This window comes from Fusarium venenatum (assembly GCF_020744135.1).
Source record: "Fusarium venenatum strain MPI-CAGE-CH-0201 chromosome Unknown EDB82scaffold_3, whole genome shotgun sequence".
NCBI classification, from domain to species: Eukaryota; Fungi; Ascomycota; class Sordariomycetes; order Hypocreales; family Nectriaceae; genus Fusarium; species Fusarium venenatum.
The window spans coordinates 2654503-2675166 of NW_027072131.1; the positions used below are offsets into that span (position 1 = coordinate 2654503).

The 20664-nt window shown below is 49.2% G+C and overlaps 7 protein-coding genes and 1 non-coding gene across 8 annotated transcripts; 4 read left to right on the top strand and 4 right to left on the bottom strand.

The window, feature by feature from the left end:
* Positions 1 to 66: 66 nt before the first annotated feature.
* Positions 67 to 2652, bottom strand: EDB82DRAFT_505296 (methylenetetrahydrofolate reductase-domain-containing protein). Its single transcript, XM_025727109.2, has one exon. It carries the CDS (start codon positions 2156 to 2158, stop codon positions 140 to 142), a length of 2019 nt encoding a protein of 672 aa, XP_025581610.1. The 5' UTR covers positions 2159 to 2652; the 3' UTR covers positions 67 to 139.
* A 95-nt stretch (positions 2653 to 2747) lies between these two features.
* On the top strand, positions 2748 to 5954 carry EDB82DRAFT_505297 (uncharacterized protein). The gene is made up of 2 exons (XM_025727112.2): positions 2748 to 3352; positions 3400 to 5954. Exons 1-2 carry the CDS (start codon positions 2849 to 2851, stop codon positions 5761 to 5763), a joined length of 2868 nt encoding a protein of 955 aa, XP_025581611.1. The 5' UTR covers positions 2748 to 2848; the 3' UTR covers positions 5764 to 5954.
* Positions 5955 to 6064: 110 nt separating this feature from the next.
* EDB82DRAFT_t176 lies at positions 6065 to 6165 on the top strand. Its single transcript has one exon. It is a non-coding gene; the product is annotated as a tRNA-Ser (tRNA).
* Positions 6166 to 6995: 830 nt separating this feature from the next.
* Positions 6996 to 8653, bottom strand: EDB82DRAFT_230078 (PQ loop repeat-domain-containing protein). The gene is made up of 4 exons (XM_025727113.2): positions 8458 to 8653; positions 8355 to 8396; positions 8007 to 8280; positions 6996 to 7801 (listed from the first exon to the last, which is right to left on the bottom strand). Exons 3-4 carry the CDS (start codon positions 8158 to 8160, stop codon positions 7110 to 7112), a joined length of 846 nt encoding a protein of 281 aa, XP_025581612.1. The 5' UTR covers positions 8161 to 8280; positions 8355 to 8396; positions 8458 to 8653; the 3' UTR covers positions 6996 to 7109.
* Positions 8654 to 10124: 1471 nt separating this feature from the next.
* EDB82DRAFT_505304 (uncharacterized protein) lies at positions 10125 to 11652 on the top strand. Its single transcript, XM_025727114.2, has one exon. It carries the CDS (start codon positions 10583 to 10585, stop codon positions 11225 to 11227), a length of 645 nt encoding a protein of 214 aa, XP_025581613.1. The 5' UTR covers positions 10125 to 10582; the 3' UTR covers positions 11228 to 11652.
* Positions 11653 to 12172: 520 nt separating this feature from the next.
* EDB82DRAFT_230126 (mitochondrial carrier domain-containing protein) lies at positions 12173 to 14602 on the bottom strand. The gene is made up of 3 exons (XM_025727115.2): positions 14263 to 14602; positions 13005 to 14180; positions 12173 to 12948 (listed from the first exon to the last, which is right to left on the bottom strand). Exons 1-3 carry the CDS (start codon positions 14449 to 14451, stop codon positions 12226 to 12228), a joined length of 2088 nt encoding a protein of 695 aa, XP_025581614.1. The 5' UTR covers positions 14452 to 14602; the 3' UTR covers positions 12173 to 12225.
* Positions 14603 to 15829: 1227 nt separating this feature from the next.
* On the top strand, positions 15830 to 16666 carry EDB82DRAFT_230159 (uncharacterized protein). Its single transcript, XM_065607259.1, has one exon. It carries the CDS (start codon positions 15979 to 15981, stop codon positions 16576 to 16578), a length of 600 nt encoding a protein of 199 aa, XP_065463893.1. The 5' UTR covers positions 15830 to 15978; the 3' UTR covers positions 16579 to 16666.
* A 1138-nt stretch (positions 16667 to 17804) lies between these two features.
* On the bottom strand, positions 17805 to 20417 carry EDB82DRAFT_230175 (cyclin-like protein). Its single transcript, XM_025727116.2, has 4 exons — positions 20185 to 20417; positions 19006 to 20061; positions 18414 to 18953; positions 17805 to 18363 (listed from the first exon to the last, which is right to left on the bottom strand). The coding sequence occupies exons 1-4, from the start codon at positions 20194 to 20196 to the stop codon at positions 18076 to 18078; spliced, it is 1896 nt and encodes a 631-aa protein (XP_025581615.2). The 5' UTR covers positions 20197 to 20417; the 3' UTR covers positions 17805 to 18075.
* Between the last annotated feature and the right edge of the window lie 247 nt (positions 20418 to 20664).

Here is a 20664-nt window from a genome sequence, read left to right on the forward strand (position 1 = left end):
TGATATTATAATATATATTGCTTTTTCTAGGTTTCCATATCTCTTATTTCTTATAGATTAAACTTGATATTTTAAATGTTGGGTAAATTCAATTTTAGTTGGTATATTTACGTATCTCCAAACACTATAAACACCTTGCTTAACTTGACAGAACATCCCATAGAGCATCCCTATTCACATAATCGTGGTGAATCAGATTAACAAGCCAGTAGTCATCCTTAATGCTGTTCAGGAGCTTTTCACTCTCAGAACCTCGGCCATATACCTTTGCCCACTCACCCCAGATTCCGAACGCCTCCTCGCACCAAGCTCGGAAACTGACCTCTTCGATAATTGTTGGCGTGATAATCTCTTTGCCCGGGAAGACACCCCATGTTACTGCGTTTGTACTCGGGCTGGTCTCCGTCGAGCCGTCCACGTGACCGCCGATGTCCGACGAGACGTAGTCACCACGGGCGTTGCTGGCGTAGAAGCACACATAGTCTTGCAGCTCTGATGATACGAGCTTAGCCTTGAGAATTTCCCACTCGTTCGACGGGATGAAGAATTCGACAAACGACTTCTGAAAGACGAAGCCGTTGGGTGGACCCCAACCAAAGGTGGCGTCACTGGAGCGCAAGCCGTTGACAGCAGGCTGCGACGCAACGGTCCACCAGCCCTTACCGTTCAGCTGCAGGAGGTGAGGTTTAATGGTTGAACTCTCCGCCCTAAGCTCCTCCTCGCTCCAGGGGATAGCAGAGAGCTCTCCTTGTATGTGCTTGACGAACAGGTCGTTGATGTCCTGCCGCGTCTTGGGGTGATCCCAAAGCTTGACGGCCTGCGTCACGGACATGTGGAGGCTTACGCCGTATCCGTCAATCTCACCATATGCGGGTGAGCGAGCATCACCGAAACGACCGTTGGGGAAGTCGTCCCATGTCGCCTCACGGCCCAAAGCACCCTCACCTTCCGATATGGCCAACGTGTTGGCGCGTGTGTTGACGGCCTCGGCACGCCCGCCGGCCTCTAAGCCTGTCGCTTCCCACTCAGGATATACTGCTGGCCTATCACCGACAATGACATAATTGTGAGGGTCTGAGGCAACAGAAGAGTGCCTTCTGGACTGTCGAGAGCGAGAGTGGCTGCTTGAGCGCATGTTGCCGTTGATCTGTAGCGCGGGAATGGCGAGTTCGTCAACTGCAACAACAGCTTCCTCATTCTCAGGGGGGTCAGGGATGAGGTTTGCTCGCTCCAGGATGAAGGACACTGCCTTCTCCAAGTTGAGCGTGTAAAAGTGGAAGCCCTTTGGGCCTGGTGTCTTTGACTTGATGTCCTTAATCTTGTCTATCAACTCGTTGACAATGTCCACGCCAACCATCTTTACCCTTTCATCATCACCCTTGACAGCATCTAGACGTTCAAGAAGATGGTCAGGGATTTTGGCATGGCTTAGCTTGGTGGTTCGCTTAATCATCTGGTAGCTTTGGATCGGCATTAGTCCAGGAATGATGGGGATTCCCTTGAAAGCACCACTGGGGTGCTCCCTTAAAGTGGTTTCGAAGTGTTCATATGCTTCAATATCGAAGAAGAGTTGGGTCTGGATGAAGTCGGCACCGGCTTGGACTTTCTGGACAAGATAGGGGAGATCGTGCTCCACACTCTGTCCCAAAGGATGACTTTCCTCGGCATGACCCTCAGGGTATGCTGCAACGCCAATACAGAAATAGTCGCCATGAGTTTTGCGGATGTATCTAACCAAATCGACAGCCCAGTTGAAGTCCTGGCCTCCATCGTCCTCTGAATCTTCAGCGTCGCGGTACTCTTCTCTTCGTGGAGGGTCGCCTCGCAGAGCCAAGATATTTCTGATGCCTAATGCCTTTGCATCGGAGAGGGCCTCGTCGATCAATTTCTTGCTCATGTTTGTGCATGTCAAGTGCAGACAAGTTGTAAGTCCGACTTCTCTCTGGCACAATTCAGCCAGTTCAAGCGATTTCTGAGAGGTGCTGCCACCGGCTCCCCAGGTGACATTCACAAAAAGAGGGCGAAGTGCTCTTTCCATTCGGTGAAGACGGTCTCGTAGGTTGGAGAATCCCATGGCTGTCTTGGGGGGGAAGAACTCGAGAGAAAAGTAGGTGCCATCAGCCGGCAGAGCGGCGATGCGATCGGTGATCTTGTCCATTGTGATGGACGGAAAGGTTCTGGTCGACAGTGTTGAGAGTATTTATTCGTAGTATGTGGGTTGAATCCAAGGCGTAAGATCGAATATTCCCAGGAGAGTTATCACCAACTCGCTGACAGACTGAGTTGGAGAGGGAGGTTGTGCTTGCGAAATCGGATACTGCTGGATGGTTTAGGACGGATCCTTTGTCTTTATCGATTAAGAACTATCGAGCTCGGTCTGCGGGTGGAAAGTATCTCGACTCAAGGAGATAACTCGGAGTGAGACAAGACAAGTCAAGTCAAGTCGAGGACGACGTCGGCGTCTCTTTTTCTTCGATCTTGGAGGGGGCAATTGGACTGGGCTAGAGTGGACGAGTTTTGTGGCGGGGCGTTCATGATAGCGGGGTTTATCATTTGTTCACAGCCCTTCAGTAGCCGTTCTCGGTCTGGGCCATTAATTTCAGTGGATGTTAGCAGTCATGACGCATTCGACGGTACCTGAGGTCGGCTATCATAAATTGTGGTGGACCAAGTACCGACTGTATGGTCCGAGCTTTAATTCCCACCACAGGGTAGGTATCTCGAATCGCATCCATACCTAGCCAGAACATATCTACAATTTTTGGACCTCTGTGTACAGTTACACTAGGCACAAAATTGCCCCGACACCAATTGATGCAAATTTGCATCATATAATGCCCAGATACCAATGCCATTACTGCAATCAAGGCTCATAGGCTGCGCTGCAGCTCGGCGCGCCTTGTCCAATCCATCACTCCACAATTCAATTCGACGTCCGATCATCGCCATCACAACAACGGCGATTCTCTCTCGACGACACTACGCTATTGACCTCACTTCAATCGACGAAAAATGGCGCAAGAAATGGAAGGAGTCTAATGGAACTGCGAAAGCGTCCGATAAGCTTGCTGATAGCAAAGACAATCACTATGTGCTACCCATGTTCCCGTATCCATCAGGGACTCTACATCTTGGCCACCTGCGAGTGTACTCTATTGCCGATGTGGTTGCTCGATACCGATCATTGAAAGGCGACAAGGTCATGTTACCCATGGGATGGGATGCATTTGGTTTACCAGCCGAAAACGCCGCGATCGAACGAAACGTTGCGCCAGAAACATGGACGACAAGCAACATGGCCAAAATGAAGGAGCAGCTTGAGCTTATGAATGGAAGTTGGGATTGGAATCGTGTATGTGAAACCCTGGGATGATCTCTCAAATCTAATACGTACCTCAGGAGCTATCCACCTGTGACCCCGGTTTCTACAAACACACTCAGAAGCTCTTCCTCATGCTCCACGAACGAGGCCTCGCATATCAGGCCGAGGCCGAGGTCAATTGGGATCCGGTTGACAAGACTGTCCTTGCAAACGAGCAAGTCGATTCAAACGGCTGCTCTTGGAGATCAGGCGTCAAGGTTGAGAAACGTAACCTTAAACAATGGTTCTTCCGCATTTCTGAGTTCCGCGAAGCCCTCCTTGAGGAGCTCGAGGCGCTTGCAAAGGAAAATGCATGGCCAGAGCGAGTTCTGGCGCAGCAAAAGAATTGGCTGGGAAAGTCAACTGGCGCTTCCATCAAATTCCCTGTCTTGGCCATGGGTCATGACATTCGAGCTGCGATCGAAGTATTCACCACTCGACCTGACACCCTCTTCGGCGTTCAGTATGTGGCTCTTGCGGTCAGCCATCCCATTGTAGCCAAGCTTGCGGCTTCAGACCCCGAGTTGCAAGCGTTCATTGATACCATCCCTGGTCTACCTGCAGACTCAAAGGTGGGTTATTTGCTGCCACACCTCCGGGCTATCAACCCGCTTGCCTACCACGAAGAAACGCCCGATGCCACCAAAGTCTCACTGCCCGTCTACATTGCACCGTACGTTCTGGGCGACTATGGCGAAGGTGCTGTTATGGGTGTTCCTGGCCACGACTTGAGAGATAATGCATTCTGGAAGGAGCACCACTATGACGCGCCTGTCCGACAAGTCCTATCCGCATCTGAGGATGAGTCAACGACAGCTATGGAAAACGAGCCTTTTGTCGAACATGGCATCATGACAGAACATAGTGGTTCCTTCAAGGGCAAACATTCAGCTGCCGCCGGAGAGGAGATTGTGAAGTTACTTGAGAAAGCTGAACTTGCTGAGCCAGTTGAGAAGTGGCGTCTAAGAGACTGGCTGATCAGCCGGCAACGATATTGGGGCACCCCGATTCCCATTATCCACTGTAATACATGCGGTCCGGTGCCTGTACCAGACGAACAGCTTCCCGTAAAACTTCCCGATGTGGACTGGGCAGAGACGCGCAGCGGCAGTCCCTTGGAGTCCTCGTCTGAGTTTGTCAATACGACTTGTCCCAAGTGTAACAGCGCTGCTCGAAGAGACACTGATACCATGGATACTTTCGTCGATTCAAGCTGGTACTATGCTCGCTTTGCTGATCCGCATAACCAAGACCAGCCATTCTCTCCCGAAGCCGGCAAGACTCTTCCCGTCGACACCTACATCGGCGGTATTGAGCACGCCATTCTTCATCTGCTCTATGCACGTTTCATCTTCAAGTTCTTGGCCTCAACAGATTTACTTCCTCAATATACTGAAGAAACCTACAAATCCGCTGAACCATTTAAGCGTCTGATTACACAGGGCATGGTCCACGGCAAGACATATATCGACCCTGACAACGGCCGCTTTCTTAAGCCCGATGAGGTTGACCTGACGGACCCCAACAAACCCAAGGTGATGGCTTCTGGAAAGTCGGCCAATATCGCCTACGAGAAGATGTCCAAGTCTAAGTACAACGGGGTTGATCCGTCAGAATTCATCTCCAAGTACGGCGCTGACGCGACCCGCGCGCACATGCTCTTCCAGGCTCCGGTTGGCGACATTCTCAACTGGGACGAGGGAAAGATCACCGGTGTCACACGTTGGCTTCAACGGCTACACGATCAAATTACAGCCATCGCTGCAGAGCCCTGCAAGAAAAAGATGTCTGCTAGAGACTACCTCGCTGCCAAGCATGAGAGCCTCGGGTCAGCACCTGCAAAGGAACTTGCGCAGTGGGACGCCGAAGCAGCTATCTGGCGTGATGTCCAACGCATCATTGCCTCTGTTTCAGAATCTTATGACGAAGTTTACTCCCTCAACACAGTAGTATCAGACGTCATGATCCTCACCAATACCCTCGCTGATAACACTATCGCTAGTCCGATTGTCAAGCGTGAGGCTGCCCAGGCTCTCATTTTCATGATAGCACCCATCACTCCCGCCTTTGCAGAGGAATGCTGGGCTCTTCTACACCCTTCCTCACCCTCTATATTCGAGTCTACCAGTTTCCCCACAGCAGATGCCTCCTTGGCCGAGCTCGTCCGGCCGCGAGTGCAGCCCTGCGCAGTGCAGATTAACGGCAAAGTACGCGGTGTTGTGAATATCCCGCCCCCTCCTGCTGAGCTAGCGGGCGATGAGCTGCGTGACTGGATGGTCAACGAAATTCTTCAGACTGAGGAGGGCGCAGCGCGCTTCTCTGGGGGACAGTATGATCTGCGTGCAGCCAAGAGGGCTATTCCTGTGAAGGGAGGAAAGACGATTAACTTTGTATTAAAATAGATAGCGCGAACATATTATAAGAGAAGAATGTACGAGTACTTGTAGCATAGAGAAACGATATAGAACGTCGGGATATACTGCTTGATGCTTTGCGAGAGGTGGTTGTAGGATAATGCGACTGTCAAAGGCGTTAATCGAACCACTTTGGCACTTCTCTTACACCACGAAGTAAATACACTTGTACTCCGTGCTACAACTCAATGGCGATACACCATTGTTGAAGACTAAATACTATGATTTTCGTGCAGCTTTTAAAAAAGAGCTATATAAATAATTCTTGAGTTGTTTATTGATATCCTAAGACAACGTGGCCGAGTGGTTAAGGCGATGCCCTGCTATTTCTCTGATGAACTATCATAGGCATTGTGTTCGCACGCGTAGGTTCGAATCCTGCCGTTGTCGAATTACTTTTTTTTGCTGATTAATCAACCAAGACATTTCCTTTTTGTATCTTGGATAGCAGCATCATTTTCTCTCTTTTTTCCTTCCTGTATAATTTGTCGACTGGGACAGCTAACTGGTGGCTGGTTCTCAGGCTTGGTCTTCGCGGGATCTCTCAGGGGCAGATGCCACAGAAGCAAAGGCTCAACCGACGACGTATGGGAAACGCTTGCATCAAGGAAAATTCGTGGAACAAGATACTTTGTTCATTATCGTATATTTGGCAATCCAGGGTTTGGCGTGTTGCTTCATGATCCAATCGGACATACCGCAACATCCCCTTTGTTTACAATTCTCCTGCACCAGCCGAAACCCAACTCAACATCGAGATGGTATGTAATTGGTAGACAAATAGACCCTTCAGCTTACAAGGCACTAAACTCATGACCGTATTTGGCCATATATACGGAAGTTTTGGCTTGAGAAATGAATTTCGGCAAGAGAGACGTAACATAAGCAAATAGTTCCATCTCAGCTCAGCCACCGCTGACCATCTACATCTAGCTTTCGGCCGTACCCTGCATACAGGATGCCAAGAACGGTACTATCTAAATGAGTACTTGGAACGATCTTCATGGTAATCATTGAGCAGCGTGAACAGGGCGATATGCAACCGCTATTGGCCTGCAAGTCGCATGCCAACACACCGAGTCTGTTCAGCCGCTTAGACGAAGCCATCTTGCGGTATGGGATTTGTATACAAAGATCAGAATTCTACCGCTTCCAATTATATGCTAGAAATGTTCACATCGGGTTGCCTATGTGGCTCATGATCTAATGTAATGTAGATCCTACAGCTGAAAACAATCAACTCCGAATTAAATCGCAATAAAATACCACAGCAAATGCATGATGCAACACATAAGCAGACGTTTTCAGCGTTTATCTAGCCTAAGATAGTAAGATTATCCGCTTCGCTCTGCGGTTCGCTCCTCATCCTGCAGCAAGCTTTGGCTCTCGCGCTCACCAGATTGCGTGCTCTCGGCGTCGCGATACAAAACGTAGTGCTGGACAATGAAAACAGAGTCGTAGATCATGCTGATGTTGCCAAGCGCAAACTTGACGGGGTTTCCAGTGATGCCGCTCCAGTCACGCTGTTGGTAGCTGTCAATAGCCTGCTGGCTAACGCTGAGGACACCACCAGTGAGATCGAGTAAGATCTGAAAGATGCTCCAACCCTCGGTACTCTGGTTCCTGTAGTTTGCGACGATCTGGGGTGTGTACTTGATCAAAGTGACAATAAGTTTGACGTAGCCGACAGCGTAGACGATGTCGAGGGCGACCCAGTCATAGACGGCATCGTTCCCAGGTGAAGCAGAAACAATGATACAGGTGCACAAGACGCCAGTGATACAGCCTGCTGCTACTCCAAGAATGAAGCGGCTGGGACGGTTGCCAGAATTCGGAGCAAACCCCCACAAAGCAGGTGAGAGATACTGTGAGGTTGTGATGATGGAGAGGAACAGGGCATGGAGGGCAAATGTAATGTCGTTGAACTGTACAGTAGATTCAAGGCCCTTGTGTCTGGCGGCATACTGGGCACGGATCTCTGGTGAGTAGTAGAAAGCTACATTTGAGCTAAAGTATGCAGCGAAGCCTGGAAGGGAGCAATATCACGATCAGCAAGGATGAAAAATATCAGAGGACATGGATTGATAGAGACGGTAGTGATCGGGCCCAGGGGCACCAGGGTGATAAGGGCAGGGCTGGTTGGGGGTGTAGGTTTTGAGCTGACACTCATATCATGTATCATGCATGGTCTAGGCCATAGGGGGGTCTGGGTATGTGAAGGTGAGACTCACCGAGGACGTTGATCAAGGGGAAATCGACAGTGGTTCCGGTTGTGGAGCGACGACGCCAGTTGAGCAAGGGCTGAGGGTAGAAAGACGCGCTCCAAGCGAAGAAGTAAACCCAACCAAAGAGGCCTGAGAGGAAGTTGAGGAATGAGACTGCCATATTGGCTTGTATTGAATCAGCTTGTCGTTTTTACGTGACAATGTTGAGAGTAACAGGAGAATATAAGAGATGAGCAGAAGTAAAGGAGAGTCGAGAGTTGGTTGCTCATGAGAAATTGATCTTGTGTGATTGAAGGTGAGTGAGTGAGAGCAAGAGTAGAGTCTCATGTGTTCTGACGCCATTTGGGTACGTACTTTTGGCGAGGGAAAAGTGTGGCTGACAGGTACAAGATGTGGCTGCATGACCCAATCAGAGATGATGCACCGATCTATTATATCATGATCATGATATATTTACATTAACAACTCTTCATTAAGCGGTATGATATATGATCAGGAATAGTCTAGAAGATGCAGGTTCAGTAACGGTTCAATGCTCCTTAAACCGGAATATTACGGTGGGTTTACGGAGAACATCCGAGCAAGGTTATTGTGTCTAGCAAGAAATCAATGTAATATGAAGGATAGAGACAGAACTTGAGAAAAAATGATCAAGGGGCACAAGATATAATCCTAGGCAAGAGAAGGTTTGCAGAGTAATTAAAGAATACATAAACGGGAATTGACCGAAGACGCCCTGACATATTGAAGCAAGTGGATACTTCACCCCCTTTGGACAGAGATCTTGATTTTCTAGAACATCTAAGTATTAGTAGAAGCTCACCTTGGAGCCAGACCCTTGTATCGGTAGCGAGCGGTGTATGAATACAAAAGTCAAAGGTCCAGAGCCGCAAAAGAAGGCCCAAAAAAGATCACGCCAGGGAAAGGGAAAAGCGCACCAGGATGAGGCTCGAAATAGTGGAGCATGTAGATAAATAGAACAGGGTCGGAAGAGGCCGGACAAAGATGATGTTTAATTGATACAGAGTTTCACGCGGGTTGTTTTCTTTTGGCAGAGTTGATCGGTAGGTTCGGAGCCGATGTGGACACTGTAGGGTGAAAGTATGTATGAAATGAACCTTGAATATCTACAGTAGTACTTGTTGGTTACATTATCTACGAATGTGGCTGCAGCTTGGTGATGCATTCCTGTCCAAAGATGCATGCCGTACTATTTCCGAACCATGCCCGTTTGATTTTCATGACGAATGGTCTGGAAACCCATTTTAAGTCGGCTTATTTTGAGAGGAAAACATCAAACAACGGAGCTCGCAGGGGTTGAAGGAGACTGGGAATAGAGGCAGGGCAGACGTAGGACGATGATGAACGGTCTTGCACCTCCGTCTATATTGTGGCAGTCTTTCGTTTCTATAACTCGTTTAGAATAACATATACGGATTTATATGTAACTCATTATAACACGTTATTCTTATTATTCTTACAATTGTCAACAATTATCACTTACAAGACTCATGGCCTAGAGGTTTAAAAATGGGACCTCTTAAACTCCCGATACTAAACCTTGCAAATTAGTGGAGTCAACGGCTGGTCCGCAACGGGGCATCGCTCGGCACCGCTACGGTACTTGTCACCTCATGCTCAGCCCACTGATAAAGGCAGTCTGTAACTTGACTTAATGATACTGATTGTCCCGTTCTATTCCCCTGTAGAGCCTCCTGGTATCCGGCATTCACTATGAAGATGCATTGCTCAATTCATGGCTGGCTGTAAATGCCCATCTCGTCAATTCATCTCAGAAGGGACAAGACTACCGCGAGTCAGCTTATCTGACAGACAAACACTTGGGCTGAGATGGGTGTCACCAGCTAAACAAAAACGAGAAATTGCAAGGTCGAATAGAAATTCAAGACTCAATCTTTCGGTCAACATCATCAGCTATCTAGATGAGGCGTGTATCTAAAGTAACAGCCGAAATGAAATGCGATTGACTTTGTCCCGTACCATAAACATGAGCAGTTGGGAATGTACTCTGAGTTTGTATCCCTGTTCTTCGTTTCTTTAGTGGTCGATTGCTCGTAAGTTTAAGCCCCAGCCGGGCCCGTCGTGTTACCAGGGGGAGGGTGTGTCTCGTAACGTTAACTGACACCTACGGCCACGGCCGCATCTAAATCAAGGTCGGCATCTCTTTTGGCTCACCTTGTAATCTACAGACTGTTTGAATATATCTATATATATCAAGTCTATTCATCCTGTTGTTCTGGCTTCTTTTTCTTCATCTTCATTCTCCACCAACACCAAACTTTAAACACGCATCAGTCTTGTCATCATACCACTCAACGCCTCAAAGATCGACGCTACTACAAGATCAACATCGTCACTGTCACATTTATTGGATAAACCCAATTCGAACCAACAATACCTACTAGTCATTCAGCAGTCTAGCAGCTCTTCATAAACTTGATTTAAGATCTCTGCAACGCCAACATCAGCTACCAACCTACTCTCAAACAATATCTACTTATATCACCAACCAACCAACCAACCACTTCCATCACTTTGATACCAACAATCAATCAATCAATATGGCTGCTGCAGTCCAACAACAACAACAACAACAACAAGAACCTCACCAGACAGGCTTCCTCGACCTTCCAGTCGAGATCCGCCTAGAAATCTACGACCAACTCCTCATCACAGCCCCCTACACAAGATGCGGTCGTCCCTGTCCTGAACAAAAAGTCCACGCCTCTCTCCTCCGCGCCAACCATCAGATCCACGATGAGGCCACAGATCTTCTCTACGGGCGCAACACATTTCTCTCCCACCCAACACTTCTCACATCCTTCCCCCGTCTTCGAAACTGGTACGGCCCCGTCAAGGAGTCCTCCATTATCCCCAGCATCCGCCGCTTCCACGCCCAAGTCCGCCTCGACGTCGATCTCCCCTACGATGCAGAAGCCGTAACAAAAGCCTACAGCGGCCTAGACGAGCTGACCATCGACGTCGTTCAGTCCATGTTCCTCGGTGTGGGATACCGCAACCTGCGCATGTTTGAGGGCGTCAGGGGTGTCAAGAAGGTCACTGTTACCGGCAGCACGACTGGCTTCGAAGATTACGTCGAGTGGCTCAAGATAGCCATGACGAGTGAGCCCGACGCCAAGGTCCCCGAGTTTATACCTCAACAACAAGCGGGCTGGATTCAACGCTTAGCCACTGTGCACTATTAAACTGCTTTCAGAGTTTCTTTTTCTTTTCTTTTTCACGTCTATCTTCATTTCATTCGCTGAGAGTTCGCTTAAGCTTTTGGGTTTCATGTATTTGGAGCGATGTGTGTGTAAAAGAACTAACGAATGTGATGATCGTCTTTATTATCAGATTGGAGTTTTGGACTACCTGGCAGGCGCTGGGGTAAAAGGGATATATCACAAGCGCATACTGAACATGCGCATCAGATAAACATACTAGTATTAGCAGTATAAACGGTACATATTAATGGAATAAACTATTCAAAGTTACGAATTGTCTCTTGAAGTCTAACAAATACTAGAGTGAATACACGCCATCTTCACGCCATCCATGAACCAAATTTACACTGCCTCCCTTTAATCATGTACTGATATCACTAGACTGTATGCTACTAAATATGCACATATACGTAACATAATTTTACTGTCATTTCTACATGAAACTCACACAAGCTATAGTAACACAACAACAACAACAATGAAAAAATAAACAGCCAACAAAGTAAAAAAAAAAAAGGACGACAGTAAAACAGCTCCCATCATGCCCTTTAAATGCCCCAGAACGCCGAGTCTGATGCAAAAGAAGCAGACGCTCCCCCTCGGATATAAGGTTTACCTTCTCAACAAACTTCTTTTTTGTATTCCGTCTTCCAGTTGTATCCCTGTACCTTTATCTTTTTATCTTGGTCTTCCGCTCTAAATGAAAAAGATCAATCCAAAAGAGACAGACTACCACCGATGTCTTTGGTTCGAGATATCAGTCCGAGGAAATGGCAACTCCTCGGCTCTGTCCGGTACTTGTGAACGGGCGGTTCGGACATTGAAGCCCGACCGTTGGCGCCATAGCCGAGCAGTCACCAGACGATCGCTTTAGTCGACCCTTGCTTCCTCGTTAACCTCGAATCAATCTAGACTTTATCCTTTTTTCTCCTTCCTTTCGCATTTCTTCTTGGTATCTCATCTTGTTTCAATCCAGCGGTTTACTGGCCACCACCGCCCATGATCTTGGGTAGCGATCGCCATCCTTTCTCGTTGGGAAGCTTGACCTTGCCAAAGTCCTCATCAAGATCAAGGATCAGCTTGAGGGCATTGCGGCTGCGGCCGTAAGGGCTGGTGTCCAAGCTGCCCTTGACCGTTGACAAAGCATCTGACACTCCTGTAGGGATCTTCTCCTTCTGGGTACCAGGCATGGGCAGGACAGTCTGGAGAACCTCGTACGCAGCCAAAGTGAAACCAAACTGAGGCGATGATCGGAAGATACGGGCAGGGCCACCCTTGAAGAAGGCAGTGAGGCCCTCCTCCTTCCAGATGGTCTTGGCAGCGTGTCGCAAACCGTTGTATGTGGCCTCGCCCTTACGAGCCTCGACCTGAAGTCGGGTCTTGATAACGTCGCATGGAGTTGTCAGGTAGGCGGCGGGCATACCAGCGATAGCACCGGCAGTCAGTAGCTGCAGGACGCCCAGCTTATGTGTAGGGGACTCGCCAAAGAAGTCCTTCTTGAGATGGCTATAGGTGGGGAAGTAGATGGCGGAAAAGGGAACATCGCGGAGCAGACACGCCGAAGCGCCCTTGTACAATCCGACGAGACCCAAGTTGCGCACAATCCACATGGCCGATCGCTTCGGTGTTCCTTCGACGGTCTTGGCGACCTCGCCCTGGACTTGGAGACGAATCTTGACGATCTCGAGAGGGTTGGTAAAAACCTGGGGTAGGTTTGTCAGTTGCGCTTCTTTCAGGGCTCTGTCAATTAAAAACTTACAACTTGGCAGGCACCAGCAGAGCCACCAGAGATCATCTCGGACCAGAGTGTGATATTTCCGTTCTTGTCGGTGAACGCTTTTCGGGCGATGTCGTTGACGGTGAGCTTGATGGCCTTCTCCGGAGCGACACCGACCAACTGCGGTAGCACACCCGAGTAGAGACCTCGGAAACCCTCGTTACGGATGACCTTCTGGAAGCAATCGATCGAGTTCTTGTAGAGACGCTGACCGGGTTGGGCACCTCGCTGGTTTTGCAACCGTGTCTTGACCAAATCAATGGGGTACACCATGAAAGCACCGAAAGCACCAGCAACACTACCAAGGGCAAAGTTGTAACCAGAAGTCAAGACGGTCATCAGCATACCTCCATCCGCAACCTTGGCTTTGGTAGCCTCGACGGCATCATAAATAGGGTTGCGCCATGAGGGATCGAGGACCTTGGCGAAATCGGAGAGTCCCAAGCGGCCAGAGGGCTCGTCAAGGCCAGCAAAGTGGAAGAGAATGTCGGTTTCCATGGGAGTGAAGAGAGAGAAGCGAGTGAGTTTGGCAGCCTCATTCAGGAACTCGGGGCGTGTGATCTTTCCATCCTTGCTCTGGTCGATAGCGCGGCGCAAGATGATCTCAACGAGATCCATGCCACCGATGACGTTCTGGAATGCGCGCACGTTGGCGTATGAGATCTTGGATCCGATAGAGAGATTGACCAGAGTGTGCAGGTTGTCGAGAATATGCTCAGACAGCTTGTGGCGTGCTGTCTCGACAATGATGCGCTCGAACTCCTCACCACTGATAAAGCCATCGCCATCCTTGTCAAGCTGGTGGAAGGCCTGTCGGATGCGCTCACCTTGAAGACCTCGCAACATTTGGCAGAACTGGGGATAGTCGAGAGGGTGACGATGCTTCTTGTTGCCAATGTAAATCTTGGCCCAGTCGGACTCCCAATCGAATGCTAGGTTGTTAGGGCCCTTGTTGAGCTCATACAGAGTACGGAAGTCGTTGTATTTGACAGCTCCGATGCGCTCAACGTCGAAGAGACGGAAGGCAATCTGATATTCGGCATCGGGCTTGCTGAGAAGGTGCTCAAACACGCCCCAGTCGCCTAGACTCACTCTGCCCTTTCCATTGACGTCGGCGACGCTGAAGAGAATAGAGTATTGGTCGCGTGAGATTTTGTGCTGTTTGATCATTGTTAGTGAGGTCCCAGTGAATATCCATGCCGAGAGGTAATACGGCTGAGAAGAACAGTAAGTGACTCACGTAATCTTCGCCAGTGGGCGCAACAGCGTTGATGAATTCCTCGGGTCCGAGATAGAGCTCACCCGTCTCAGAGTCTTTGACAGCATACTGAGTAAATCGTGCCTTTGTGTGGGCAGCAAGCTGCTCTGGCTCGTGTGTCCCAACGACAGCCTCTTTGACAGCCTCAGTGGCCACAGCAAGCTTGGACATTGTAAAATCGGGGGTCGATCGGAGAGGTAGGAACAAGCTCTCGAAAAGTGGAAATTTGCGTTTGTAGCAATTGAAGTTGCGAAAGATCAAGACCAGTGCTCAGCAGATCAAAATCAGAAGCTTTTGGGAGAGTCCGGAGACAAGTCGGCGTCGAAAAATGTCACAAGGAGGTGGTCCGACAACGGGCGAAGTACGGGGAAACTCTTTAGAGTGGTTCCAACAGCTGAGGTCGACCTGAGGAAGGAACAGAGACAAAGGATAATCTCTCCTTTGACAGTCGAAGCCAGAGGCAAGAGAAGAATTTCAGAGAAGACACGACGAAGCTGAAGGGGAGCGAGAGAAAAAAGAGGCAGAGGCAGAGGCAGAAGAAGAGGAACGAACTGCGTTAATTGGGGAATTTCGAGATGGAGCGAAAGATGAGATAAATTTGCTACCTCCCGCTTCATACAGGCCGGTGGTTGGTCCGGGCGGAGGGGGTGTGCGCGGTAGTGGGTGTGCGCGCCTGACACCTGCTGTACCTTGAGGGAGCTCACCTTCCAGGGCAGACTTAGAACGAGAAATTGAAAGAGGTACACGCTTGTAAGTATACATTGGTATTATACCTGAGTCGAGATACTTGTACATGCATGGCCATCCATTTGTGTTGAGTAACTGAACCAAATACGACATGCTTGGAGCCCTAACGCTGTGCATCTTACAGCCTGCTCCTGTACTGAAGCTGCTGGAAGCGCACCTCTGGAATCAAGGAAACAGCGTGGGGCTCTGGCGGTCTGCCAACCCCGGGCCAGCGGGCAGGTAACGAATCTATTTGGACCGCTTCAAGCGCGCTCTCGTTACTTTCGCCTGTTTGACTGAGAATTGAATCTAGACAAGACTCAGGAGACTTGCCCTTGGACTACTGACTCTGAAGTATAGACCAGAGACATGGAACACGAGAGCTGCTTTAGTCACCAGCCTTGATCACCAAACCTCTGCCATATTTTAGTGGAATCAGGGCTAGAACAGAAACACTGCCAGCTCTTTGGCATACGGTACCTAGAGGTACATTCAGCCATACCTACATGTGGGTGTACAATCTGGATCTGATCAGTGGACCCCTCCAAAATGCTGGACATCCCGGGCATCTCCTGGATAAAGTACTTAGCGAGGCTGCTCCCGTACCTGAACATGACAAGTTTTAATTGCTTGCATCTCATTAGGGATCGAAATACTTCGCTATTAGATTCCATGCAGATATCAGAACCCAATTATCCAACCTCAACTGGTCTCAATCCTCGCTTGTTGTTTCTTCTCCCTTGATCGTGAAGCCGCGTCTCTTCCGTACCACCGGGAATGCCTCCTTTCCCCGTCCCGGGGTGGTATATCATTGTGGAGATGGACCCCAGGACTGGCCCGCAGCACCGGAGTTCGGAGAAGCGCCCACTCCTCAATTCAGCATGCACCAAACCGTTTATTTTTGCTTGTGGTTTTGACTAGAGATCATTTATGTAGCTCGAGTCTTTGAACATTAGAGAATTCGCTACCCTAATGGCCATTTATTCAAGCCTGAGATGTATAGGACCTACCGAGTTTAAAAGATGGGTTCACGTCCCATTCTTGACCCTTCCGGGTCTCTCAGCCTTCTCTGAGGTGCCAGTATGGAGCGATCCCCTTGTCTCGTGGGAAACATCATGTACTGTCGCGGCTCCGCTGGACCGTAGCGCAGTCAAACGTATTGAAGGCAATATATCTCTCCCAGTGCGGAGTTACCGGCAACGGTCGCCTGATAAAGAGCCGCTGCGACAATTCAGACAGAAACCTTTCACCTGCTCTCACCTTGAAAGTACATATGAACACGATATCCCGTGCCCCAGGCTCGGAGTCGCGGAGGGTCTGCCCGTGCTTGTAACAGCGAACAATTTCCGTCTTTCCAGAACCTCGCCCAAATCGTCAAGACGTCACATGGTTTCAATGATTTCCCTAGTGCCGTCTGGAACCTGGTCATTTCATTTATCGGGATCCAGCCAGGTCACGAGCACGGCACAGTGTTATTCTTTGACCGAATTTGGCCAAGGTGAGGGTCAGAAGGAGCACATAGACTACCAAGTTATTATTCTTCATCTACACAAATCAAGCTATCAAACTTGAAGGAGAACCCCATCAAATTCTTCCCCATGCTACTAACCCTACTTCCCCACGCGCACAGGTCACAACTTTGATATGACTGGCATAATGGGGAATTGTGTCCTACAACGTCAGTTACAGGTCTTTAAAGGAGTTCTTGCTAGTGGGCCACTTCTCGTTCACGGATGGGATTTCAGCTTCAACATGCTTCATTTCTAAAATGCCGGGTTTTCCCGTCGCACAAAATCAACTCAAATTTCCCCTGTCTGTCAGTTCTAGCTAAACACCCAAATGGCCAACCCCTGTTTTTGGCATTGTTAGTGGAGACGTGCCCGGTCAAGGAGAATCCTCCGTGGGGAAAAGTCGGGGTTTCCAAGCTAAGGTCGGGGTAAATTCGCTCTTGTTCTGATAAACTACATCTTGCTGTAGATAAATCACATCTAGCTTTATGATCTTGATCTTGGTTGAATCTAATCTGAGATCTGTAATACATAGTGAGATCATTCAGGTAATCAGTTTGTCCATAAAACCATCCACATACAACGCAGTTCGCTTGATTTCGCAAACAACCCTCGTTGTGCAGCTTGCACTCCAGTTCATCAAGTAATGTGTGGTAAGAGACCTATGTCACGGCGAGCTGTGAAAGCAAAAGAATCGAGGATTAGATATCATACACACGTCCAGAGCCTCTAATAGTCTATATGTTATTGTAAATGCAAATCGGGTGCCTATGGGGTTGCCGATCATGGCAGTTGTGGTGGTGGTGGTGGCTCATATCTGCCCAAAGGCTACATGCTTATGATAATCCCATTACTGTTCATCTGGTCTATTGCCGACTCCTGTCTGTAGAGTCGCGAGCAAGTCACCACCCAAGAAACTCAGCTCGACCACCATGGTCCCTGAATCAGAATCCCCATACGCCTCCATCCGTGGTTCGTCTCCCAGTTGCACGTTACCTTAATGGGATCGCAGGCCTGTAGAACCAGTACTGGTCGAACCATTTCCCGTGACGCCGATTTCCGAAAATGTATTAGCCGGCCAAATAGGCAATGAAATGATGATAATAAACGCAGTCGCACAATCATAATATTCGTAACAGTCATCCAGAGTCGTTATACAGTATTGTTCTTTCCTTCCACCACTCCCACGAACTGAAGAGTTCATGGGTGGAAGAGGCAAGGCAGTGTAGGTCGGGGACAGCGTGAGGAGAGTTGTTGTGACTCCGGATAATTAATGTCGTGGTTGCGCCCAGCCCAGATCAGGTATTAGTGAATATGTGTTGTCAAGAAGAAGTGCCAGCCTCGACGATGAGATTATGACAAAAAAAAGGCTGGGCTTATTGGTAAGTTCAACGCAAGGCGCAAGCTTGGTAAATGAGAAGTGCATGAATGCTTCGATCCCGGCCCGGTTCTAGGATGGTGCCAGGAAGGGTATGCCGGGCCGGTAAGAACTCATCAGCCACAGTAAACTGACAACAAAAAACAAAAGGCCAGCCACTTATCGCCAACTGGTGAGGGACCTTCATCCCTCAATGGGAATGAGCTGGGGCTGCGCAATGGGTACTTCAGCGCTGTCTTCACGATATGCGTCAAGCTCTTGACGAACAGGGGCCACCTGTTCGGGAAGAGTGAATCCGGCATCAAGCGCTGACTGAACTAACAAAGAAGCTTCCTTGTACCGGCGGTCTGTGTACTTGTCAAATACGGCGGCATGGTGTAGGTGAGGACGATCACAGCATTCAATCATCATCGTAACTAGGCTCCTCAACTGACCCCAGGTATAGCCCGAGTAGTAGACGTGCTGCTTAGTCTGGATACGTTGTCAGCTTTGTTTTGTCAACGGCAACGATGTTTTCTTACCCAGTCACCCTTCTTGAGAATGAGTCGTGAAAGACAGTGCGCACCCGCAGCAAGGAAGCTTGGGCGTGACGCAACGAATCGCTCGTCCATGATGGTCAACTCAAGGAAGTATTTCGCGAGAGTGCGAGTGTCCAAGTCGTAGTCATCAGCCTTGCTAACACGTCGCAAGAAGCTCATAGGACCAGGCCAGCCCAGCTCGAAGCTCAGCATACTAAGCATAAAGCGCTCGGCCTTTAGAACTTCTTCGGCGGTATACCCATTGTCGACCATGTACACAATCTCTCCAAGAGAAGGACAGTTAATCTCTTCGTATTTGGAGGCTACCAAAATGGCTGTTGCTCCCACAAGTTGAAGCTTGCCAATCGACACGATCTTCTGAGAAAGGAAACGGTCGATGTAGTTGACGGTCAAGAAGAGAGTTTCGGGCAAAAGACCGAACCGGTTGTGAACTTGCACGAGCCAATCCATAAGGACGGATCGCATTGACCATTGAATCTCGGTCTGGTTGTCCATGTAGTGAGGGTTGGGGAGCATCTTGTTCTGCAGAGTATTGTTAGTGCTGAGATCAGGTGTCTCGTGCAACGTCACATACCTCGAGCTCGCGCATATACTCAAAAATCTCGTCGCCATACTCAGCCACCATACTAACATCCCACATCTCCTCTTCAATCTCGTCTTGAGTACGCGTTCGCTCCACTTCCTCGCGGGCGTCTTCAAGTTCACGTTGGACAAGGGCTGTTAGACGTGGTTGAGGAATGATCTCAGTAGCACCACCAGCAGTCATATCTCGAGAACGAACCGAATGCGCTGTTGTGTATGCTTGGTCCTGGTCATCATAATCCTCATCGTCTTCCTCTTCCCAGCATTCTTCAGGCTCTGACATGGCGGGCATGGGGCCTTCTTCGAAGGAGTGGATGGCAGCATCATCTTCAGAAATCCCTGGGAGTTTGGCAGGTGGCTCTGGGTACTCCTCCTTTCGGAGCACATCAAGAGGGGCACTAGCTTCAATAGGCAGATACATTGAGTCAAGATAAGCAGCGTGATCATAGGGATATTCGGTCTCCTGAAGCTGGGATCCCGCAAGATTCGTGACCTTGTAGCCCATGTCAGCATCTGGCCTGGGCACGACCTTGTCGAGCTGCTTGCTCTGTGTCCTTCGTAGACTGGCCGGCTGCTGTTGAGGTTTAAGCTGAGGCTGGCTCTTGTGGTGTCTGGGTTGGAGGGAAGGCGCATTCTGGACAGAGGAAGGAACAGGAGGTTTGGTGGCAGCGTGGCCATCCTGCCTCACATAAGTCTTCTTGTTCGCGTCGAAGTTTTTGTTTTCAAGGGCGGTTCGCGTCGATGCTTGGTTGGCGAGTCTTTGAGCGGGACGAGAGAAGGCTTCCTTGCCGTGAGTACCGTTCTCTTTCGCACCTGTCAGTCCATGGTTGACACTATTCGTAGCGTAGACTTTGATTGATTTGCTGTCATCACGAATCTGTCCGACCTGCTTGCTGACGTTGGTCACATCGCCGAACGCTGCTCGCTTAGCAGGGCCACGGAATCCAGCTGATGTGGTGGACTTGGCCATGTTGGCCAGATTTCCCTTTGATTTGTGTTGTTGTTGATGAAGATGAGGTGCATTTTCAGCGCCGCGCGGTCGAAAAGGCTGCAATTGTCATTAGCTTATACTCTATAATGGGCTCTGGTATGCATTGGTATGCAAGGGAGATGTGGCTGTCGCGCCGCGCCAACGGCTACTAAAAAGGGAGGAATATGCATGGCAGCGTACCTTGGCGTCCATCTTGACGTTGGGAAGTTGAAGAAGTTGTCAATAAGAGAAGGAACTTGACAAGAAGGAGACGCGACTAGATATGATGGCTGTGTCGAAGTTCGCGTACGAATGCTGAAGGGATGTTTTGGTGGTGGATGCTGGCGCGTTGGTTTATCATGTAAGATGCAGCGTTGTGTAGGTGCGGACGTGGGTATAGTTTAAGTACGTCAAGCGACAGGCGACAAGTATGTGCTTGGGTCCTTTTGGTTGAATGTTGTTTGATATTGGCTATTGCATGCAAGATATGTAAAGCAGATGCAGTATCAATCAGACTCAAGCTCTTGGGGGAAACAAAGAAGAGCTGCCGTGAAGCTTTAAGAACAACAGGTATTTGTTGTTTTTGTTTTTGTTTCTTTGCAGGAACAAAAGAATAGAATCAGGCAAAAGCCTCAGGCTGGTGGGTGTTGGTGAGATTAGGGGCCCGGGCTTGCAGGGGGC